Source organism: Halichoeres trimaculatus, unplaced genomic scaffold, assembly GCF_033239565.1.
Source record: "Halichoeres trimaculatus isolate MK-OKI-2021-1 unplaced genomic scaffold, fHalTri1.1 fHalTri1_scaffold_23, whole genome shotgun sequence".
NCBI classification, from domain to species: domain Eukaryota; kingdom Metazoa; phylum Chordata; class Actinopteri; order Labriformes; family Labridae; genus Halichoeres; species Halichoeres trimaculatus.
This window is the reverse complement of record NW_027437201.1, coordinates 24,211,621-24,234,644: the sequence shown is the minus strand read 5'-3', so window position 1 is coordinate 24,234,644 and position 23,024 is coordinate 24,211,621. Positions and strand designations below refer to the sequence as shown.

The window sequence follows — 23,024 nt, the reverse complement described above, 5'->3', positions numbered from 1 at the left end:
ACAACGCAGACTTCTTTAAAGCCCCTCACACTCCGGAGAGTCGTCTTCTCCTGACACACACACAACGCAAGGCCTGTCACTACTACACTTCAACACACACACACACACACACACACACAGGAAGATGAATGGAAACACTGCGGTCTTTTCTGCCCGTGTCTTTGTCGCTCATCTTCCTCTGAATCATCACGTCATGACGGTTTCAGCGCGCAGAGCTGGAATCATCAGGACGTTTGGACGGGAAGACAAAAAGAAAAATCGCACAAATTTCCATTTTCCTGTGTTGGATTTTTAGAAAGTTTTGAGTAGATTTTTAAAACACAAAGAGTAAAAAATGAGAGTGAGACAAAAATAGCAGTAATTTAAAGTTAATACCAGTTAAAGCAGTCAGACGGCCATGTTGGATTTCTCCAAAGATCCTGAGGGTTAGGGATCAAAAAGTCCAGAGGTAGACCCAAAACCATCTCCTCAGAGCAGAGCCGGAGGATCTGATTGGCCGTTGCTGGAGCCGCCATCAGACGCCGTCTGAGAGAGAAGAGCTTTAAGAAGAAAACATGTCTTCGAAGGCCCCGCCTCCTTCAACGCCACAAACTCTCCGTTTGGACTTTTTCAGAGAGCAGCAAACATGGGACGCTGAAAGGAGAAAAAAGTTTGATTCTCTGAGGAGAAAAACCTGAACCTGGACGTCCTGATCATAGACTGTAAAGAAAAAAATGGACGTCTGCTTGCTCAGGCTCCCCCTGGTGGCTGGCTGCAGTATAGGTTAAAAAATCCATCTCCCCAGTCATTCCAGATGGGCTGTGGTCAAACTTTAAAAAATTAATCCACCTGGTAGAAATGTTTCTCACATCTGATTGTTGTGGTGATCTGAAGATATCATTTGTCTTGTATCTATTGGAAAACAAGGTGCTTTTCTCTCACCTTGTTTCCTGGTGTTCGTTGATGATGATAAGAGATGACGAAGAACGACTCAGTTTTCAATTTGATACTGAGATTTATTGATTACAAGCCGAAAAATGTGCAACAGATCTGTGTTTCTGTTAACCTCTCCCTCATCATAGACGTTCACTGGGTAAAAGACCAACCTCTCTTGTCCCTCGTGAAACACTTTTACTTTGTTGCTCCACCTAATTTAGACATGTCATTTCCTCGTCTGAGACGTTGTCTTCTGGTATGCGCCACATCACCGCCTCTGTGCTCGTTCACGTTGCTCTCCAATAGGACACAGGGACATCGATAGGTTACCTAAAAAGGGATTATTTCATACACATACAGACACTTGCAGACGCATACACTCATGATCTTTGTAAAGACAGACCTTCTTTAAATTTCCTCTCTTCTATGCCTTGTTTTTCTCAAAACCACAGTTTCACTTACGCAGTTGAACTTCCTGTCATTTATCTACATCTGCAACCCACACTCACTCATGTTAAAACTGAAAGCAAATCATTTATCTGAAAAACACACACACACACACAAGATTTCTTTTTTGTCACAGCTCTAAGCTAAATTCCTCATATTAAGACTTTTATTTCTTTTTAGTTCTGGGTGATCTGTAGCCTCTCAGGAGCCTAAAACCATCTGTAAAGAAACTTGTTAATTTATGACCGCATATGGGCACATTTTGATAATTGAATTGAATTGAATTTATTTATTTAATAGGGACGATGCAGTTTAACAAAGTTCCATCGCTAAGTATGAATCTGATGTGCTGCACAGAGAGTTTATAGTAAATGCTAATTTCCAACTCTTGTCCCTAGTTGGGCCTTTAAAAGTCATAAAATGTACAATATTTAACAGCATAAAATAATTTTAAAAAGTTTACAAAACAATAAAATACATGTTCACATCAGAAAAAGTTATTATACAACCCAGTTCAAAATGAATAAATACAAAAAAAAATTTGGCAAACTAAGAATGATCACAGCTCTGATTTGCTTTTAGCCAACACTTGACCTTTGTAGAGAAGAGTTTTAAGTCTGTGATTAATTTGATTTCGGTTGGTAATGAATTCCAGAGTTTCGAGCCTTTAAAAGAGAAAGCTGACTGTCCAAATGTTGACTTACATTTTTGTATGCGACAGTTTCCACTCACCTTGCTTCTTGTAACTCTGCCGCTGTTCTGCCTTTGGATAAATGTGGATAAGGGTTCAGGGGCAAGATCATTGATACATTTGAAAACTAATTTAAGGAAAGAAAACTGCATGAAGCTTTCAAAGCTCAATAGATTGTATTTTTTCAAAATGTGGCAGTGGTGCCAACGGATAGGTTTGTTGTCCATTACTTTAAGGGTTTTATTATATTAGGATGACAGACTTTTGATTGTTGAAGGTGAACCCTGAGCCCAAACTGTCATGCAGGATGAGAAGTGAGAAAAGATCATAGAGTGCATGAATATCTGAGCTGCCTGAATTGGTATGTACTGCCTTATTCATTTGAAACAGTTTGAATTGCTTTTTACTGATTTAGCTATTTTCTTCACGTGTTTATCAAACCTGAGCTGTGGATCTGAAATGACTCCCAAGAATTTGAATTCATTGGCTTCTTGTATTTCTTAATATTATTAATATTTAAGCAAAGCACATATACACAAGCTAGATATTCTAGCGTATCCAAGTCCTCTTTTTTCTGAAAAGTTTCGTTTTCATTAGTTAGAGGTTAAAAACAAGGTTTTATGTCACGTTTAACGATGATTAACAGCTGACGTTATCGTGTATTTTTTTCGGGGATTGTAAAATATGTCAGGAGGTAGAGTCAGGAAGTGATTAGACTCTCAAAGGTAAAAAAATATATATATATTATTTTTGTCACCCAGCTCCACTCAGATTCTCCCAGAATCCCTCACTGTCTCTACTGCGGAGACTCTGGCTGCAAACTGCTACAATGTCTGCAGGGGGCCTCCTTCATGACTGAGGGCCCTGGTCTGTGTGGGACTGGCTGGGTTTTAGACTTCTTCTTCCAGAGGAACCAGCTCAGTCTTTGGACCATCCTGATGTTCCCCTGATCTGAATCACTCTGAGGACATTTGGGGACGGATGGAGAGGGACAGAGACAGAAACGGGGGATGATCCTTCATGAAGACGTCTTCACCACCTGGAGCTACGTCCTCACAGACTCCTGGAAACACTCGATCAACTTTAGATCAGCTGATGAACTGATTAGACGCTGAGCTTTCCTCACAGAGAGCAGGAAGTTTGAGGAGCAGAGAAAGCTAAGCTAACACTCAGCTAACTCCACCGGACTCTGAGTTAGGGAGAAAAACTTCTAATATATTCAGTTTGAGCACATTTGGCTAAACTGAGCGCCGCAGGCCAAACAGTGTCCAAGGCAATGAGAGCAAACACCGCTTTTCATATTCATGAGCTCCAAAAACACAACGCTCCTCATGAACTCATCACGGCTCTGAAAACACGCACAGCAGCCCGAGCGAAACAAAGTGACGTGAAGAGGACTGCACGGGAACGGGAAGCGGCGAAGTTCTGCAGGAGCTGCGTGGAAACGAGAAGACAAAGTGAAGATGTGGTGAAAACATTCAGAGGAGAGTCGACCAAAAGAGCCGCGCTCATGAAAAACACCCTGAGGCTGCTGACTCCATCCCAGCAAACACAGAATCACACGTTCATGCAAACGGATAATTCAGCATCGCACACCAGAGGCGTCTGCGCATCAGGACGAGGGACAAAGACTTCAATCAGCTGATCGACGGCGAGCTGACAGAAAGAGCTGCGAGCGCCAGATTAGACTCTTTACAGATCTGATGGTGGTGTTTATGTGCGGTGTGTGTGTGGGGAGCTGGTGTGTGTCCAGCAGAGTAAAAAATAGCCCCTCTCTGAAGGGCCGTACTCGGAAACAGTGTTTTGAAGAATGACCACTTGTCTTGGCCATTTTTCGTGCTAGTCGGAGCTTTTCAAACTGGAGTGTTTCCTCTTTTTCAGCTCAGTTCATTTCACACGGTGTCATTTGGTCTGAAGTGGCCCCAAATCACCGCCGACCTGAAATACTCCACGTCCACGTCTGCCGAGAGGAGGGGGAGACAGACAGACGGAGGAGAACAGGGGAAAGTTTGAACCAACAAACAACTGTTCTGAAAAGTTTGTTCTGAAACACAGAAACTTAAATAATTCACTGCAGGGTATCAGGAGTTTATTGAGTTTGTTGTTGTTGTGTATGTTCTGCATTTATTTATGATGTTTAGTCCAAAGCGAGCGCTGCTGCTGCAGTAAACATCATATGTAAGAGGCAAAAAGTGGAGAAGAAAACAAATCTGCAGCATGTGTGGACTGTTTTTAGTTTAACGCTTAGTCAGAAACTTCTTTTATAAACTAAGTTTCTTACAGGAATAGACTTCAAAAAGTTTTTTGTTGTGCAGAATTAGTTTGTAAAGAAAGGAGCAGAGTCAGACATGCCTGTTAGTTCCTTTTTATCCACAGTCAACAAATCAAAGAAAGTTTCCGACCAAAACAATCGAAGCAAAGAAAGGACAGACTGTGAACAAGAAATCGAGTGACAGTAGGATCCAAGAGCAGCCGATGGACGCCACTGATCACAGCAACTCGTACTAGTTCATCAGCAACTTGTAGCAAGTGCTCTGTGACTTATGGCCATCCCTAAGTGACATGAAGTAATTGCACAGTGACTTATGCCAATTGCTCAGTCACTTTTGGCAACCGGACAGTGACTCATGCTAATCCCTTAGTGACTTAAGGGAATTGCTCAGTGACTTGTGGCAACCCCTCAGCAACCATGTCAATCCTCCAGTGACTTGTGCCAATCCTTCATTGACTTGTGCCAATCCTTCATTGACTTGTGCCAATCCATCATTGACTTGTGCCAATCCTTCATTGACTTGTGCCAATCCTTCATTGACTTGTGCCAATCCATCATTGACTTGTGCCAATCCAACATTGACTTGTGCCAATCCTTCATTGACTTGTGCCAATTGCTCAGCGACTCATGTCAACCACTCAGCAACTCGTGCTAATCCGTCAGTGACTTGTAGCCAGTCCCTGAGTGGCTTGTGCCAATTGCTCAGGGACTCTTGGCAACTGGACAGTGACTCATGCTGATCCCTTAGTGACTCATGGGAATTTCTCAGCGACTTCTGGCAACCCTTCAGCAGCTCATGTCAATCCTCCAGTGACTTGTGCCAATCCTTCATTGACTTGTGCCAATTGCTCAGTGACTCGTGCTAATCCCTGAGTGACTTGTAGCCAGTCCCTCAGCAGCTCATCCTGATCACTCAGCAATTCATGTCTGTCCTCCAGTGACTCGTGCCAATCCCTGAGTGACTTATGGCAATTGCTCAGGGACTCTTGGCAACCACTCAGTGACATGTAGCATTTGCTCTGTGACTTATCCAATTGCTAAACCACTCTTGGCAACCCCACAGCGACTCATGCTAATCCCTTAGTGACTCATGGGAATTTCTCAGTGACTAGTGGCAACCTCTCAGCAGCTCATGCTGATGCCTCAGCAATTCATGTCAACCCTCCAGCAGCAGCCAATGGATGCCACTGATCACAGCGGCTCATGCCAGTCCATCAGCGACTCGTGTCAGTCCCTCGGCCACTCATGACAATCCCTAAGTGACTTTTGCCAAGTGCCCAGTCACTCTTAGAAACCCGACAGCAACTTATGCCAATCACTAAGTGACTAGTAGCAACCCTTTAGTGACATGTAGAGCTTGCACTGTGACTTGTGCCAACTGCTTAGCCACTCTTGGCAACCCCACAGCAACTCATGCTAATCCCTTAGTGACTCTTGGGAATTGCTTAGCGACTTGTGGCAACCCTTCAGTGGCTCATGCCAATTCGTCAGCAATTTATGTCAATCCTCCAGTGACTTGTGCCAGTTGCTTAGCTACTCATTAAAATTCCTTAGCAACTCATGGCAAATGCTCCTCGACTTGTGGCAAGTGGTCAGAGACTCGTGCATGTCACTCAGCTGCATAAGCCACTGAGAGATTGGCACGAGTCAGTGGGATTGGCATGAGTCACTGAGGGATTAAAGGCTGACCATAGAGCGTTTCTGGATCTGGACCCTGCTGGAGTAAGGCGTGCACCATGTGGAGAGGAATAAAAAGCTGAATCTGGATGATCTGGTGACCTGTGCCAGGCGCTTTGAGCTCCTACCTGAGTTTCCACAAAGGATTGAACAAATAAAAAACGGCCTCAGAAAGATTTAACGGCAGATGAACAGAGAAAGGAGCAAAGAACAGGTCGAGTAAGAGCTCCTGATGAGCTCCGAGCGCCCGCAGAGAAATATGAAGCTAATCTCAGAAGAATGAATCGCCGCCTGTTGATGATGCTCCCTGAAAGATGATCCTGAAACGTACGGCTGCCCTCCAGGGACAAAAAGCCGCTCAGCCTGGTTTGTATTCCATACATCTTCCTGCTGTGAAATCCAATTAGACTTCATCTCTAACCTCCACCCGCGCTGCAATTATGTAATTAAAACTGCCGTGTTATTAACGTCTCAGTCCACGCCGTCCTGACAGCAGCGGAGCGCGTTTGTTTTGAACCCACAGCTCCTCAAGACGACAGAAATGAATACAGACATTAAGAGAAAATCTAATTCCAACGCAGCAGAAACAAGCCTCCATGTGCTGATTTATTCCTTCAGGCTGGAGCTAAATGAACACGGCTGAAGAGGACAAAACAACAAGCTGAATAAAGATTTCAATATTTTACTGCAGCCAATGAAATCTTCCTAAAACTGATTCATGTCTGAAGCATTTAAAGCGTCAGATTTTCCTCTTTTTCTGCAAATATTTCATCCTTAAATAGACACAGTGGAGTTATAACGTGACCTCACTTCCTTTGAAAAGTGTCAGAGTGGAAATCAAACCAGCATCAGTAACACTTCCTCAGACTCTGAGGGTTCAGTGATCCAGACCCAGACGCAGACCTCCCTCTGACAGACTACCTGACGTCCCATCAGCGTGTCCACGCAGCAGGCAGCCAGCAGCAGGCAGCCAGCAGCTGCTGCATTAACGCTTCATGTCTCGTCTGTCTGTTGAAGCCAGCTAGCATGAGAGGATGTGACAGCATCAACAGCAGCTGATACACAAACGTGGGGTTCAGTTCAACGAGAAGCGTGTTCGTCACTTTCAGTTTGTGCTGACGTGATGGACTTCAGGGACTGTGTATCTTTACGTGCTGAGGAGTCAGGTCATGCAACATGTCAGACATGCAGACAAACATGTAACATACATACAGAAACACACATGCATCACTGTGTACACGCAAAAAACGCAGAGGTACAGTGTAAATGTTTGATCGCCCTTCATTTTGGTTTTGATGAATTAGTGCATCATGACAGGTAATTGTTCCCTGGGGTTTTTTTTTAAGAGTCTTAAAGGGGTCCCAATTTTTTTGTGTTATTTTATTTTTTTAAATTCTGCAAAATAAAGATCCAAGTGTTAGGTTTTTTTTTTTTTTTTCAGAGTTGCAGGAGGTTTAAAAACACTGTTTGGTGTTTTCTGAAGGGCTTATTTACCCCATGCATGTCTTTAATAACCCTCAGAGTGTCTATGCTATTATTCACAATTGTATTATTATTTTTATTATTTTGTTATATCATCATTATTATTATTATTATTATTATTATTATTATTATTATTATTATTATTATTATTATTATTATTATATCATTGTAATTATTATTATTTTATTATTATCTTTTTTTTTTTTTTAATTTAAATCCACGTTTTAGAGTATTTTGCAATTCCAAAAATGTGTAGCCTGAAGGGGTTTATTTTCCCCCAGGGTGTCTTTAAAACACCCCATTATAGTGTCCAAATTGTGTTTATTCACAATTCTATTTTATTTATTAATTTTTTATTATTGTTTTTTGTTCAAAGTTCTGCAAAACTTTTCAATATTTTGAAAAAAATATGATTTTAAATATATATTTCATATTTTTAAATTATAAAACATCTAAATGATGTATCATGTATTAAAAAAGAAAAAAAATAACTTTGAATATTTAAGCACACACTTGAGTAAAATCATTTGTAAAAAGGAGACACCTTACAGACAGTTAAATATTATTGTTCTGGATGTTCCACAGGAAAAAATAATCAATTTAAATAAATGAAAATGTTTATGTGTCGTGCAGGTCGTTCCAGGACTTGGCGAGGCAGATCGACGTGGACTACGGCACGGTGAGGGACTCGGCCGTCTACGACTACTTCAGGAACAAAGGCACCAACCCTCTGGAGCAGGACAGCACGTACGCCGAGCTGTGGAGGACGGTCAGCAAGAACAACGGCATGGACTACTCTGTGTCCAGCCCGTCTGAAGGCATACGCAAGGTGAGACTCTGTCTGTGACACAATAAATATTGAAGAAAAAATGCATGCATATAAACATTAAAGAATCCTAATGTCAGGAGTTTTACATCTGCAGCAGCTGAAAGCAACGACACACTGATCATATGTAAGAGAATGAGACAACATTAAACACTCCTGTTTGCACATTACTTCATCCACGCTGCAGTTTCAGAACACCACAATTAGCAAAGCTCTGTGTGTGTGTGTGTGTGTGTGTGTGTGTGTGTGTGTGTGTGTGTGTGTGTGTGTGTGTGTGTGTGTGTGTGTGTGTGTGTGTGTGTGTGTGTGTCTGTGTGTGTGTGTGTTAATGCAGTGTGTTATTATGCACACAGATCTCCCAAAAAGCTGATGATAAATTAGCTCCACAGTCAAATCTGCTCTGAGCGCCTCCATTATTCAGTCATTTGCATGACAAACATCCCAGCACGTTCGCTCTGACGTTTTCCCCCCACAGTAACCCTGAAACTCTTTCTCACACACTCACTGACTAATTTTAATCACCTTTATTTACACCGACGAGTGCTTCTCCCAAACATCACAGCTCGACTGCAGCTAACAGAGAGCTAACAGAGAGCTGAGCTTCCTGCGTCTGTTTCTGAATCGTGGAGTTTCATGTTTATCATTAAACCAGCGCCGACAGAGGAAACCCTCAGAAAGCAGCAGCTTCGTTATCAGAGCAGACACTGGGAGGTGTGCATCCAAACACAGAGTTTCTGGAAGAAACTTATCAAGACCTCGAAGAATGTGTTTGTTTTGATGCTGTTTAAGTTGCAGATATGGTTTTCTCTTAGTCTGGTCTACTTTGAGAGGACTCAGGTGCTCCTCAAAGCCGGATCTGTGTGAGGAGAACGTGTCTGTCCTGGTTTGTCCTCTTGAAGTCTCTCTGCTGAAGCTGCTCAGCGCTCAGTATCACAGCACGTTGTCACGTAGCTTAGCAAACACTGCTTTAACACAAACACTGTTTAAGTGCAAACGTGTATTTCACAGGCTCCTTTTTCTCCCCTGTGTGTCCGCAGGCGAAGAAGAGCCCCTACGCCTTCCTGTGGGACATGGCGGTGCTGGAGTACGCAGCGCTGACGGACGACGACTGCACCATCACCGTGTCAGGAAGCAGCTTGAGCAGCAAAGGCTACGGCATCGCCATGCAGCACGGCAGCCCCTACAGAGACCTCTTCTCCCAGAAGTAAGTCGTCAAACGTCGGCGTGCACGGACAGATGTTTGTTTTCAGTTTAACCTGGGGTACAAAGGGGGATGGTGTGTCTCAATATGTTAATAAAGGGTCAGTTTCATCCCAAAACGCAAAAATGCAAAGAAAGAAATCTGTGTTCACATAGAAACGCTGTAGTAAGCACGCCAGGCCTGTAGGTGTCACTATAACTGTCTTGTCCAGAGGCAGCTTTTCATAGATCTCCTCCGAAGTAGAGCTGGGTCGATCCAGCAGATGCTCATTTTGTTAAAGACAGCCATAGATTGAGCAGCAGGGTAGTAACCAACGCGCAAAGCGAAGCGTGACATCAGCGTCTACACGGCAACGGTGTCCAGAAAAATCCACTGTGGAGGCCGTTTTCAAAGTTTGCGTTTTAGGTCGACTAAATCGCCGTTTCAGTTTAAACGAGCAGCTGAAACGCAACAATACTATTGTGTTTAATCCTAAAACCTTCGCTGTGTTAACTTTAAATACTTTTATTTTATAACAATACTTTTATTTATATTAGAGGTAGACCAATATATCGGGCCGATATTTGGACATTTGTCTCTATCGGCCATCGGCCGTATTTTCTTTTAAAAAGCCGATTTTTGATCCGTTGTATAAAATGACGCAATTTTTGATCAGGCACAAAAAAGATGAGCACCTCAAACTTGTGGAACCACTTGGATACATTACATACTTTTGTTCAAATTATATTAATAAGTTTAAATTTCTTTTTTGACATTTTAAGAAGAGTGTGAATGTTTACTACTGCTTGTTACATTGTGTGTTTACTCAGACAAAATATGTCATTGTTTTGAAAGCTGAATAAATGTTCAGAGGACTGGACACGACTTGTTGTAATAGATTTCTTTTAGTTGCTCAGAAATTGCTGCGTTTCACAAAAATGTGATTAATATATATTTATTTAACAATCGCACTGAATATCAAATTGGAAAAATCGGCTATGCATATCGGCATCGGCTGCTCAAATTTGGAAAGCATCGGCATCGGCCCCCAAAAAACCCATATCGGTCGACTTCTAATTTATATGGCATTTTTCAAAACAAGTGACAGTGAGCTTCACAATAAAGAGTAAACACAGATAAAAATAAACAGCAGACAGTAAAAATAAATAAAAACATGCAATAAGACAAACAGCCAAGCAATAAATAAAACAAATACAAGCTAAAACAATAAAATCAAGATAAAAATCACCATATGACAGCTTTTCTGTGAAAAATAAAATCAGCCCAGTGTGTTTATCTGGATCTTTCGGTCTGGTGTGAACACGTTGGTTGATGCTAAAGCGTCTCAGTCCCGTCGTCATCAGGCCTTCAGCTCGTAGCGCTGTCGGCTCTCCTCTTCCTGTCCCGCTCCGTCTCCTCCCTGAACCTGACAGCTGCAGCGTGTTGGGCCTGAGAGCTGGGAGCAGAGGGGTTCGTTACAGTGAGCTGCTTGGTTGTAGCATTAACGGATAAAAAACATGATGAAACTCAGACTTTGATTCTCGGGCTCTGATCAGGACTTTAGTTGAAAGCTTTGCTGCTTTGATTGTGCGCTGACGTGGAGTTAGTGATGAGGCTGCGAGGCTTTTGTCAGGAGTTTGATCCTCTTTGTTGACTCTCAGTCTTTATTATCAGCCTGTAAATCCTCTGATATGAGAGAAGAGTCTCTCTGAGGCAATTACAACACAGGGCTTTATGTTAACAAGACAACAGGTTTACTGTAGGATGAACGCAGTCACGCTGATTCACTCCAAACCTGTCGGAGCACCGCGGGTGTTAAAGGTGTTTACATGTGAGCAGGGAAACACCTCCTGCAGGCGGATTTACGCAGCGTTAAATCAATAAGAGCACTCGACGCTAAAGTCAAATAAGCTCGCGCGAAACAAGCTGGTATTAAAGCGTGCTGCCGAGGAGCAAAAGGGATTATTCACAGAGAGATGTGTAAACACAGGGACGTGGGCTAATTACTGACTTGATTCTGTGAGCAGATGTCTCTGCAAAGGCTGGAAATTTTTAAGAAATTCAATTATCTTCTCCGGAGTGAGCGTCAGATGAAATCAGCGAGCAGCAGAGCGAAACCTCGTCTCCTCTTTTCTTCCCAAACACAAATTAATCCCAGAGCGAGTTTTAAAAACGGTGTAGATCATTTAGTAAATCTTCGCATTATTACATCATGAATTAACCGAGCGAGGAGTCAGAGCGAAAACTTTCTCATCCGTCTCTTATTGATCCGCTCGCAGGAAGCAGACAGGAAGTTGGTGTGAGGAGGAGACGAGTGGACAAACTTTTTATAATCAACACAGAAACTTCATATTTTCATCATTATTTTCACAGAGAGAGGAAACAACGAGCAGAGCGTCTGATGAGCAACAGATTAAAGAAACAGCACTTTTGTTTTTAATCACTGAGGTTTGAGTAACTTTTAAAAAGTTCTCATCGTGAAGCAGATAAGTGAAAAAAATTAGCGCTAAAACTCCTTGAGGGACACTGTTTTTAAAAAGACCTTAAAGGTAGAGTCTTCAGGATTTTCCTCAAAAATTAGATGTCGTCACTTCTGGGCCTTTTAACATGTGTGTCAGTGTCTGTGTCTGCCTCAACCCCCTCCTCTGCCTGGATGTTGATGTTTTTGGTTGCATCAGGATGTTTCTGTGCGGAGAAAAATTGTGGTACCACAGCCAATCACAGTGCACATGTGATTTTGCGTGTTGATTTGCGAGTGAAAGAAGTTAATCAGAGCAGCTAGCATAGCGAACGTAGCATGAAGAAGGAGGAAGAAAAACAACCAAAGTGAAACGAAACGCTAAAATGATAAAGCTTTTTCCTAAACAAGGGTGAAGCTTGGCTCGACTTTCACTCGCTTTTAGCAGCAACATGAGTTAGCTTAATGCTAACCAGGAATGAGTCAAATACCTGTAATTAGCTTGTGCTAACATGCTAAGTTTGGTGCACAGCTCTCAAGTTTCTCCCACGTAGAAACATGATGCTACAGGTGGTTGCTGGGCTAGTGAGTGTGTTTACAAAGGTTTGGTTGGAGGCTGTGGGTGTGGGCTGCAGCTGGCACTGAGCCAAGTAAGAATTTTGTGTTTATGAACAAGTAACGGAAATTCCTGCAGACCCGATCTCTAAACACACCGGTTTTAAAGATGGGAGTCATTTTTAAAGATGGCCACCTTGGCCGCCTTCTTCTGAAATTTTGAGATGAGATTCATGAGATTTTTGAAAAAAGATCTTAGACACCTAGGTATGGCATCATTCTTAAAAAATTATTGCCATTTTTAATTTTTCCTTGCTGCCTTTTTCCAGAAAAAACGATGAATTTCCAGATGCATTAATGAATGTTCAAAGGAGGTGGTAGCCATCTTGAAAAAATGGTCACCATCTTTTAAATTTTGAGTGGATACCACCTTTTCCCATAAAGGGTTTCCTTTAGAGAGTATCAGTGCTAAATTTTATGCCTTCATCACCCTTTGAATGATCTGATCTGCTGGACTCCCATGTCTGACATGACCTGAAGTAACCTTCTCGCCACACTGTTGAAAAATGTTGAACTCCTCCTTTAAAGCCTCACAGACTTCAGGAGTTGAGGAATCAGACAGGCAGCCGGCAGTCCACCACTCTTCTTCTCTTAGCTGACTTCTCCTCTTCACAGGAAATGACCCCCCTTCAAATTAAAAGCCTTCCATTGAAAGCCTCCAGCTGGGCTTCAATGAAACGGCGTTTTCCTCGCCGCCTCTGCTCTCAGTGTCTCCTGACTCAGCGGGGTGTCTGCACCTGGCCTCTCAGGTGTGAAAGCCTCTGTGATTTGGAGTCTGGATTGAAAAGCAGCGGGGTTTCACATACCCGAGGAGCCGCTCTGAACTCTGTGCGCGGACTGAGAAGAAGGGCCGTTTTTCATGCCGCCGCTCACAGCTGGAGACGCCGTGGACTGTTTGAAGTCTGAGGACACGATCATGACCTCCTCAGTGAGCAGGGCTCTGAGAAACGTGTCGAGTCTGAGGAGAGACGCACAGAAACAGGGACTGCGAGGTTCGATCCCAGCAGCTAATAGAGACGTTAGCATGAAGCGTTAGCAGCCACACCGCTAAGCTGAGGCTGCAGGTCAGCTTTCAGGGTGCTTGACGTCACGTTCACCTCGTCTGACCCTAGACCAGGGGTCTGCAACCTTTGGCTCATAGGAGCCATTTTTCCTTAGCTCACCTGGATAAAAGTTATTCAGAAATCTACTTTATCTTCACAATAAAGACAAAAGTGTATAAATTTGAAACATATTAAAAATCTGGTGAATAATTAGCTGAACAAGAACATTTTGTGTTTATAAAATTGTACATGTTATGTCTCAGTTTTTTATTTTCAATAAATTTTCAAATATTAAAAATTTAGAAAACTATGTAATATAAAGTTCATAAATGGATAATATAATGTTTCAGTAAGTTTGTGATTTTTTTTAAAAAATATATAAATACAAAAAATGGCTGAAAATACAAAATATTTTAAATTTTAAAATTGTTTTAAAATTTCAAAAATTTGCAGAAAAATATAAAAAACTGTCTTTTCACAAACTTGCTCCATTTTAAATTATTTCAAAAAATTTGGGGGAAAAATGCAGAAATTAAAAAAAAAAAAAAAAAGAAATTAAAAATTAGCAAAATCTTAAAAAAAATTGTATTTTTAGTCCTAAATTTGCAAAACTTTTACAAAAAATAATTTTGAAAAATTGCAAAAAGTTTAAAAAATGAATAAATAATGAGACAAATATTTATCTAATAATACAATTATAAATAAAAATTATTTCATTAATAGTTTTTTTTTTTTTTTCAAATCTACAGGGAGCCAGGAGTCAGAGAGCTGCATGAGGCCCTGCCCTGCACGCTCTCCTCCTGTTTGGATATCGCAGCTTGTTAAAGTCTGAATCCTCCGCCCTGCTCCCAAACTTTAGAGGGAAACAGACCAACACAGAGTGGAGTCTGTGTTTTTGTGACTGAGTTGATTTTTCTGGCGGTTTGTTAATCCCTCCCCCTCCCTCTGCTCCTCACACCTCCTCTTTAATGAGTCAGGGATTAATTTCTGCTCCTGAACAGAGGCAAACCGCCTTTTATTGATGGCGTTTTCCCAGGACCTCGGCCTGGCTCAGCAGGCGTCCGGCGACCTGCGGCGTCCTGGCTGCGCAGCGCCCGGGGACACCCTGGGATAATGTGTCGGAGTGTTAAATGGAGGGTAGAGCCATTGTTCAGTGAGAAAAGCATTATCTCCACAGTCCCAACCGTGGTTTTAATACCTCGTCCCATAACTGCCGTATTACCTCCACCCTCAGCTTTCCATTTCATAATCCTGCCATTAATAACCTCTGCAGACTCTGTTGCCTCTGCTGCTCATTTGTGCTGTGAAACTATTTTGTCCTCGGGGTGTTTCAGGGGGCGGGGGGTGGGAGCTGCAGCGGGCTGACCTTCAACGTGTTCACGCTGAGCCGAGCAGATTAAATATAGCAAATTGGGCTCTGATTTTACTGCGGCTAAAAGCAGATTGGACTTCGGTGGTCGTGGAAGAGTTTGCTTAATTAACTCCATAACTCAACGTAACGAGAGCGGCAGGCGAGCGGGATCCTGCTGAGAGCCGGGCTACGACTGATACGTCCATTTGAAGGGAGTGTTGACGTGTTTCAGGGCGCGGACGTTGACGAGCGTCTCGAGTGTGGCTTCACTGCAATAAATCTTATCAAGTGTTTTTGTCTTGTTTACAGTAGAAAATATCTTTTTAGACTTAATCTGAGCCACATTCACCTGAGCAGAGTTTATAAAATGTCTGATTTCAAGTTATTTAAAAACTAAATGAGGTCTGAAAAAAATCTGCCCATGTGACAAGAGGAAAGTTTCTTGTTAGTTTCAAGCAAATTTTCAAGAAACTTTTCTTACTCCATCGGCAGATTTTTATACTTGTTAATCAGACCTCATTTTTGTCCTTAAATAACTTAAAATAAGACTTTTGACTGGACTGACCAGCTGAATGTGGCTCATATCAAGAATGATAGTTCAATTTTTACTTAAAGTAAGAGAAAAACACTCGATAAGATTTCAAGTTTTCACAGTTTTCTTAAATGAATGAAAGGTGTGAATAAAAAAATCATTTTAATCTACTTTTTGAAGTTTCCTTCTTCTTTGAATCCATCACAGCTCACTTCATTATCTCCTTAAAGTGTTTTTATGATTCTTCCGTAAACACGAGTTGTTTTTGAGGACGACTCACTCAGCGGGGTCACTTATGTAAGCGCCAACACAGGAGGCAGCTTCATTTCACACTTAGTCAAAGAGACTCAGGGAGGGTTAAAAAGCACCTCCTGCTGTTTGGTTAAAGCAAAATAAAAACAACCACCTGAACCAACCTCAGAGGAGATAACCAGGTGATAAACTTCATACCTCTCCCAGCTGGGCCCAAGATCACGTTTGATCGATCGATTGATTGATCGAGCCGCCTTCACTGACCCGTTTCAGCAACACATCCACAGACGTGACGAAAACTTCAGTGGGTTTGATGAAGGAAACTTCAGCTTTGACTCAGACACACACAGCGCTCAGGGATTAACTCAACCTGTCAGCCGCTGCCAATCAAACACTGACATGACGGAAATTCACCAAAACGTGTTTTTAGTCCTCAAAAAACTCAGGCAACACTTCACTCACATTCTCTGGGATTGATAAAGGATTTCTGGTTCTGGTTCTGGTTCTGAAAAAACCTGCTGATGCTGGTGACTGGAGCTCAGACTCACTGTGAAAACTTTACAACCAAAACATGTTTCAATATGCTTCTTTTCAAACCTGGGACTAATGGTGCTTTCCATTTTCAGTCCGAATTTAAGAGTTCAGAGTGGGAAATTTCACCTGGAGCGCCCCCTGAGGTCAGACTTTCCTACTGGGAAGTCGGGGGATCCACACCACCCCCCAGTTTACAATCAAAGATGGCTGCCCGGGTGTAAACAGTAACTAAGCTCCTGTTAGCATTTTTGACTAGTTTTTGTTGCAGTAAATCAGCCGTACACTAGGAGCGGGAGAAAAAAAACTAAAATCTAAATCATATAATATAAAAATTTTGATTATTTAAAAAAAAAGTTGTTTGTTTTTTTCCAAATTCAAAATTTTTCATTTCAGTCTTTGTTTATAAACTGGATTGGAAAAAAAGTTCCCACTTTTCTCCAGCAGAGGGCGAAATGTTTTTCTCTGACTCACGCAATGTGCATTTTATTGGAAAATATTGGCTCCTGTCAAAGTCTGTAGACATCATCATTTAACTTTTTCACTTTGTCTGTAGTTAGAAAGCAAATTAAAAATCACAAAAACTTAAATACTGAAGAATCGCAAATTAAATCGAATCAGCACCCCAAAAATCGTAACAGAAATGAATCGCAAGAATGGCGTATCGTCCCTGCCCTACTTTATAAATCATATTATTCAGAGTTTATACACAGAAATATTGCTGTTATGGCAAGTTTTTAACTCTGAGACGACCCGTACCGTCCCATTTTTTGGTCCTCTTCTGTAGGAGTGCCAGACACACTCAAATCCCAGAAGGTGGCGCTAGAAACACAGCAGTCTGTTGATTGTTCCAAAGAATCGTCACTTCCTGTGTGACTACCAAGAGGCGTATGGTTGTGGAAACACTGAACCAACCCAGACCAAATTGTACTGATCCGTACTGGACCATTTGGTGGAAACAGGGCTGTTCACTTCAAAAACTGAAATTTATCAAGTGTTTTTGTCTTATTTTCAGTAGGAAATGTCTTTTTAGACTCAATCTGAAAAATGTCTGATTTCAAGTTATTTGAAGACAAACTGAGGTCTGACGTGCTGTAACATTTTTTTCTTGTTACAGAAATTCAGAGCTCATTTTGTCTTTAAATTTATTGAATTAAGACATTTTTCTGGGCTGATCAGGTGAATGTGGCTCATAGAGAGACTTTACTAAAAAAAGACAGAAATACTTGATAAGGTGTCAGGTTTTTGCAGCGTAGACCCTGAACTGATGAAATGTGAAACAGCAGTTGTCTTGCCCGTTAAACTCTCTGACTCACCGTCCGTTTCCTCCGCCCCTGCAGGATCTTGGAGCTGCAGGAGAAAGGCGACCTGGACATCATGAAGCAGAAGTGGTGGCCTCGCACCGGCCGCTGCGACCTCAGCAGCCACTCCAGCGCCCACCCGGACGGCCGATCGCTCAAGCTGCACAGCTTCGCCGGCGTCTTCTGCATCCTGGCCGCGGGCCTGCTGCTGGCCTGCCTGGTGGCCGGGCTGGAGGCTTGGTGGAACAGCAACCGCTGCCGCCAGGAGCAGCCCAAAGAGGTGACCGAGCACAGGGCCCGGCGGACGGGCCAGCGGGGGGAGGACACTGCCACACTCTACTTTAAGGATCCAGCCGCAGACGCGAGCCCCGACTTAGTGGAGCTCCAGTACACCCAGCTGTAGAGGAGGGCGAGGGTTAGGAGGGCAGAGCTGGGGGACAGAGAGGGGTGAGACAGGACAGAGTAGCTAGATGTGCTCTGTGCCACATCAGGACACTGATTGAAATCAAATTTGGTCTCCTTGATCCCCCTCCATGTTTTCTTTTATCGCCATCGCTCCCCACCCACCCCGTCCTAAACTGACCGACCCCAGAGCTCATCTGTTTTCTTTGGCACATCTCTACGCCACATGCAGGCAGAGCACACTCCCCTTGACCATTACTCTTACTAATACACTCATGAAACTGATCCTTCCTCTCTGCCTTGACGAAAACACCCGAGGCCTTAGGAAAACAGCGTCTAAGAGCGCCACGAGTCAGGACTCTGTCTGCGTTTCCTGCAAGATGAGTTCCCACAGCGCCGATCTGTAGCCGTTGGAGTGCTCGAGCTGTAATGTTAGAAACTCATTTTGGTAGTTTCCTGCACCCGAGGGCTCTGCACAGATTATAATTAGCAGGAGAGAGAAGCAGACACACTTCCTGAACACTTCCCATTTCACTGTGAAATCTTTATGCAACAAAACATCGTTTATGGTTTTTAGAGGAACTTCAACGTGCAGCTCACTGAGGGTTTGACAGTAACACTTTCTGATAGACCAAATCTCTCTGTTGATGTCAACAGATACTTGACTTTAAAGTGCCTCCTGAACACACAGTGAATGGCAGCTTTGTGTTGAACAGAGCTCGGCTCAGCTCATAGTTTCACCTTGAAGCAGAGAGAGAAACATTAAAGTGCTTTAATCAGCCGAGGAGACGTCTGATTGTGTCCTGGAGATGAGTTCATGTTCGCTGCAGATAGAGACAATCAGACGTCTGCAGGTTAAACGCTGAACTGTTACCCAGCATGAAATGTTTACAAGTGCCGTCCTTCCCCACAGAGACGACCTCCTTAGACCTCCTTAGACCTCCTCAGACCTCCAGCCTTGTTTTGTCCTCGTAACCAACTTTGATTCAGTCAGAGCGTTTTGACAGAGCTGGGATCGATGTAGCCGAAAGCTTTCAGCACATTTTAAGAAATAACTCCAACATTATTCACTCAGTTTTAAGTTTATGACTCCTGTTAGGGACAAGACAATAACCAGAAACTTCCACCAGATCCGTGTTCCTGCTCCGTCTCAGCTCAGAAAATCCAGAGTCCTTAAAATTTCAGACTTCAATTTGATCCAGACAGGAAGTTAAAGACTGAAAAATAAGAAATGAAACACCAGATTGGATTTAACACATCTTAAACAACAAACCATCCTAATGAGCAAAGCCCTGAAAATGCTGTAGTAAGCATGCCAGGCCTGTAGGTGGAGCTATAACTGTCTTGTACGGACGGCTAAAACGCTGTTTCCATTTAAAAAAGCAGCTGAAACACAACAATACCTTTGCGTTTCACACATTGACTGTAAAAAAAATGGACGTCCGCTTGCTCGGCTTGAAGTGAGGTCTCCACAAAAACTGCTCCCCCTGGTGGCTGGCTGCAGTATAGGTCAAAAATCCATCTCCCCAGTCATTCCAGATGGGCTGTGGTCAAACTTTAAAAAATTAATCCACCTGGTAGAAATGTTTCTCACGTCTGATTGTTGTGGTGATTTGAAGATATCATTTGGCTGCTTTGTATCCAAGTCCTCTTTTTTCTGAAAAGTTATACGAGGTTAAAAACGAGGTTTTACGCAACATTTAACGATGATTGACAGCTGACGTTCTTGTGTATTTTTTTTAGGGATTGTAAAATACGTCAGGAGATGGAGTCAAGAAGACTCAAGAAAGAAAAAAAATAATTATTATTTTTGTCACCCAGCTCCACTCAGATTCTCCCAGAATCCCTCACAGTCTCTACTGCACAGACTCTGGCTGCCAATGTCTGCGCCTGTGACGGAGTAATTTTGGCTTCAGAACCGTACAATGATAAATGGCGGAGCCACGCTGTCCATTACAGCTGTCGATTAATCTGTTGATTGATTTTAAACTTAAATTGAATAGAACAACTTATTTTCTGGTGCCTTATCCTCGCAAAAGCCAAAAGTATGAATCCCAGATGGATCATTTCACTGTTCATAAATTCTTTGTCCTTTAGTATTTAGTATAGGAGCAGTTACAAGAACAAAAACACGTAAAAAAAGTATCAAACCGAACAAGACATAGAAATAATTTAAGTTGTTTGGAACCTTAAGTCAGCCCTGAGTCTGCACTTTACTCTTTTTTCATCTTTCTCTTTGGCAAACATTTCCTGGTATATTAATATTTCCTACGTCCTTATAAAGTTACCTATCTGCAAGCTCCGCCCACTCTTGTTGCCTGGTGGTGGGGACTGAGGATTGGAAAGAGTCAGAGCTCCAAGTGTTTACTGTTTCATGAGAAATTGAGATTATATCAGGGTTTAATCAAACTCTGGGCTCGACTACAGACCCTGTTTCTCTGAAATTGCATGGAGACGGACCGGACACAGATCTGGTGGAAGCACAGATACAGACATGACTACTAGAGAACTCAATAAGATCCAACAGGCGTCACCTTAAGGTAGATCTGTCTGAGCTTCACGTGCCGCGTACGTTTATCAGCCTTAACCCGACCTCAGACCTGCACCATGACGTCTACCTCCACCTCAGCTCCAGGGGTCACACCTCAACACAAACGCCACGAGAGGCTTTCACATGGATCCATAAACTAAAGTGTGAGCAGACAGTGTGCAGGGGGTGTGTGTGTCGCCCTTTAGCAATAAGATCTGTCTCCAACATCCCGGTCCATAACTCCTGGTTCTGTCACTGTGTCACGTCTTATTGCAAATTATATGTCAATGTGGACACCCGTGTTATCTATCTCCCCTCTTCTCTCCATCTATCCCTTTCCATTTTGATTTACACTTGACTGTCTATGATCTCGTGCAGGTTACTAAGGATTACAGACTGGCAAGGGTTTCTGGTCCATTGACATATAATGACATTACAACTGCTTCATCGGAGGGGAGGAGGGACATTTGGACAGACAGAGAGAGAGGCTGGGATGAAGCAGAAGCTATTGATACAGGTCAGACTAGACCTCCCATACATAACCACTAAAACAAAGACAAAAGCTGAAACACACCTGTGCCATCCCCAAGATTTAATTTACTTTGTGTTTTTTATTTTCTTTCCAATCCAAATCTGAACCCAAACACGCCTCATTCTCTGATTTCTGCAGATCCAGAAATGTCTGGTTTGATTTTTAGAAAGGAACTATTTCCACCTTGATTTAATAATATAAAGTTATGTCTGTGATAAAACATCTCTTTTTGATTTCCTTTTTGTGCCCTAACCCTTGAATTGATCGTAGCTGAAAGGGAAAACTGTTTCGTCTCAGTTTCCTTGTTAAACTTCTGCTCAAGCTGCTGAAAACTCGCAGTAATGACTCCATTAATTCACTCGTCAGGAAGTAGTACAAGAAGTTATTTCCAGAACCAGACGTTTAAAGTCATTACAAAAGAGTAAAACCACCCAGATGAGTTTGGTCCAGATCTGAGGACAGACAGCTCGGTCTTAATTGCGATCGATCTGGATCAGGATTCCTCCTCTATGCAGACGATGTGATAATTAAAGCCGTGATTGATGTCTGAGGGCCAAACACCTTTAACACACAATCCCCCTCCTGTTTCTTCTTGCTTTGTTTCAGTCCGCCATCTTTAACTGTGGTTAGCGTGCCGTGTAGCCACTTTTTCCTGTTTTTGACAAACTGTTACACTGAAATCACAAAGAAACACCACCATCCAGTGAAGAAGTGCCTTTCAGACCACTCTTTAAACTCCACAGCCTTAATGAGCTTTAACAAACCAACACAGCTTCACACAAGTTATTCTCCGTACTCGCTGCTTTTATCTAAACGTTATAAAACAAAGAGCACAAGTTGTTCATGCATCATCCAAATAATTCAATCAAATCTTGCACAGAGACGTTTCTAAGAGGCAGATTTTCTCTGAAAGCATCTCGTACGTCGTTTCAGGCTGCAGCAGCGTTCAGTCAGGCGACTCGTATCGAGCAGAGCAGAGGTTAAGTCGCTCTAAAAGCATAAAGTGTAGGATACCTTTGGGAGAATGACGCATGTCGAGGGTGAAATCAGTGCGAGGGGGGCTGCCTGTCTGAACCAGCTCGCAGGCGTCACTCCAGCGAGTGACTCAGAGCCACAAAGGTCACCATCATGATGTGATCCACCAGAAAAACTGCACAGCTTCCTGCTCCTCTGATTCAGTCAGACTCGGGAATGTTTCAGACTTTGGACCAGGTCTGAAAGCACTCCCTCAGAGCAGGCTTTGAACCAGAAACAGCATTTCTGCGCTGACCTGGAGCGCAGATCTTCTGATTTACTGAGAAACCAGGAAAGAGCACAAATTCATCCCTAAAAACAAACGAGCTTATCTTTTCTTTACTAAACCTACTCATCTGTGCATGTCTGCACTGATGAGCAGATTTGATTTAACCTGGGATTCTTCGGTATTTCCATATTTTTACATTTGTAGTTTGCTTTTTTAACACCAGGCCATGAGAAAAAGTTGAATGATGATGATGATGTAAACAGACTAAATCAGGAGCCATATTTTCCCCAAAAAAGCACATCACAGAGAGTCAGTTTTTCTGATTTATCCAGGGGAATTGACATCTACAGATCTACAGTTTTACAGTTTCATTTATCAGACGCTTTTGCAAGATTTTAGGCAGAAGAAAAACCTAGTTAGCGTGACTGAGTGCTGCCAACTAACTACGAGTAATTGCAGCAACAATATACTCCAACCTTCAACAACGTTCAGTAATTAGTACTGAAAATTCACCAAGAGTTAGATCTGAGACCTCCTGACTCCTCCTCCCCCTGAGGACAAAGAGGAGCAGGCTCAGATTGAGGTCTTCAGACATCTCCTAAAGTAGAAAGGGACTCTGTGGATCGTATAGAGTTAGGTAATTCATTCACCATTTAGGAACAACAGAGGAGAAGAGTCTGGCTCGTGATTTGGAGCCGCGCTGGGCTGGGAGCACCAGGCGTCTTTCACAAGCAGAGCGTAGAG

The 23,024-nt window shown here is 42.6% G+C and overlaps 1 protein-coding gene across 2 annotated transcripts in view; it reads left to right on the top strand.

The window, feature by feature from the left end:
• The window catches only part of grid1b (glutamate receptor, ionotropic, delta 1b), a 528,466-nt gene that overhangs the window by 500,529 nt on the left and 4,913 nt on the right, over window positions 1-23,024 (top strand). The window contains exons 14-17 of one of the 2 annotated variants that reach the window (XM_074663093.1): window positions 8,118-8,313; window positions 9,348-9,514; window positions 17,613-17,853; window positions 20,884-21,022. In XM_074663093.1, coding sequence (XP_074519194.1) covers window positions 8,118-8,313; window positions 9,348-9,514; window positions 17,613-17,853; window positions 20,884-21,022 — 743 coding nt within the window. The remainder of the gene's footprint in view (window positions 1-8,117; window positions 8,314-9,347; window positions 9,515-17,612; window positions 17,854-20,883; window positions 21,023-23,024) is intronic. The other variant, XM_074663094.1, reaches the window with a different exon arrangement.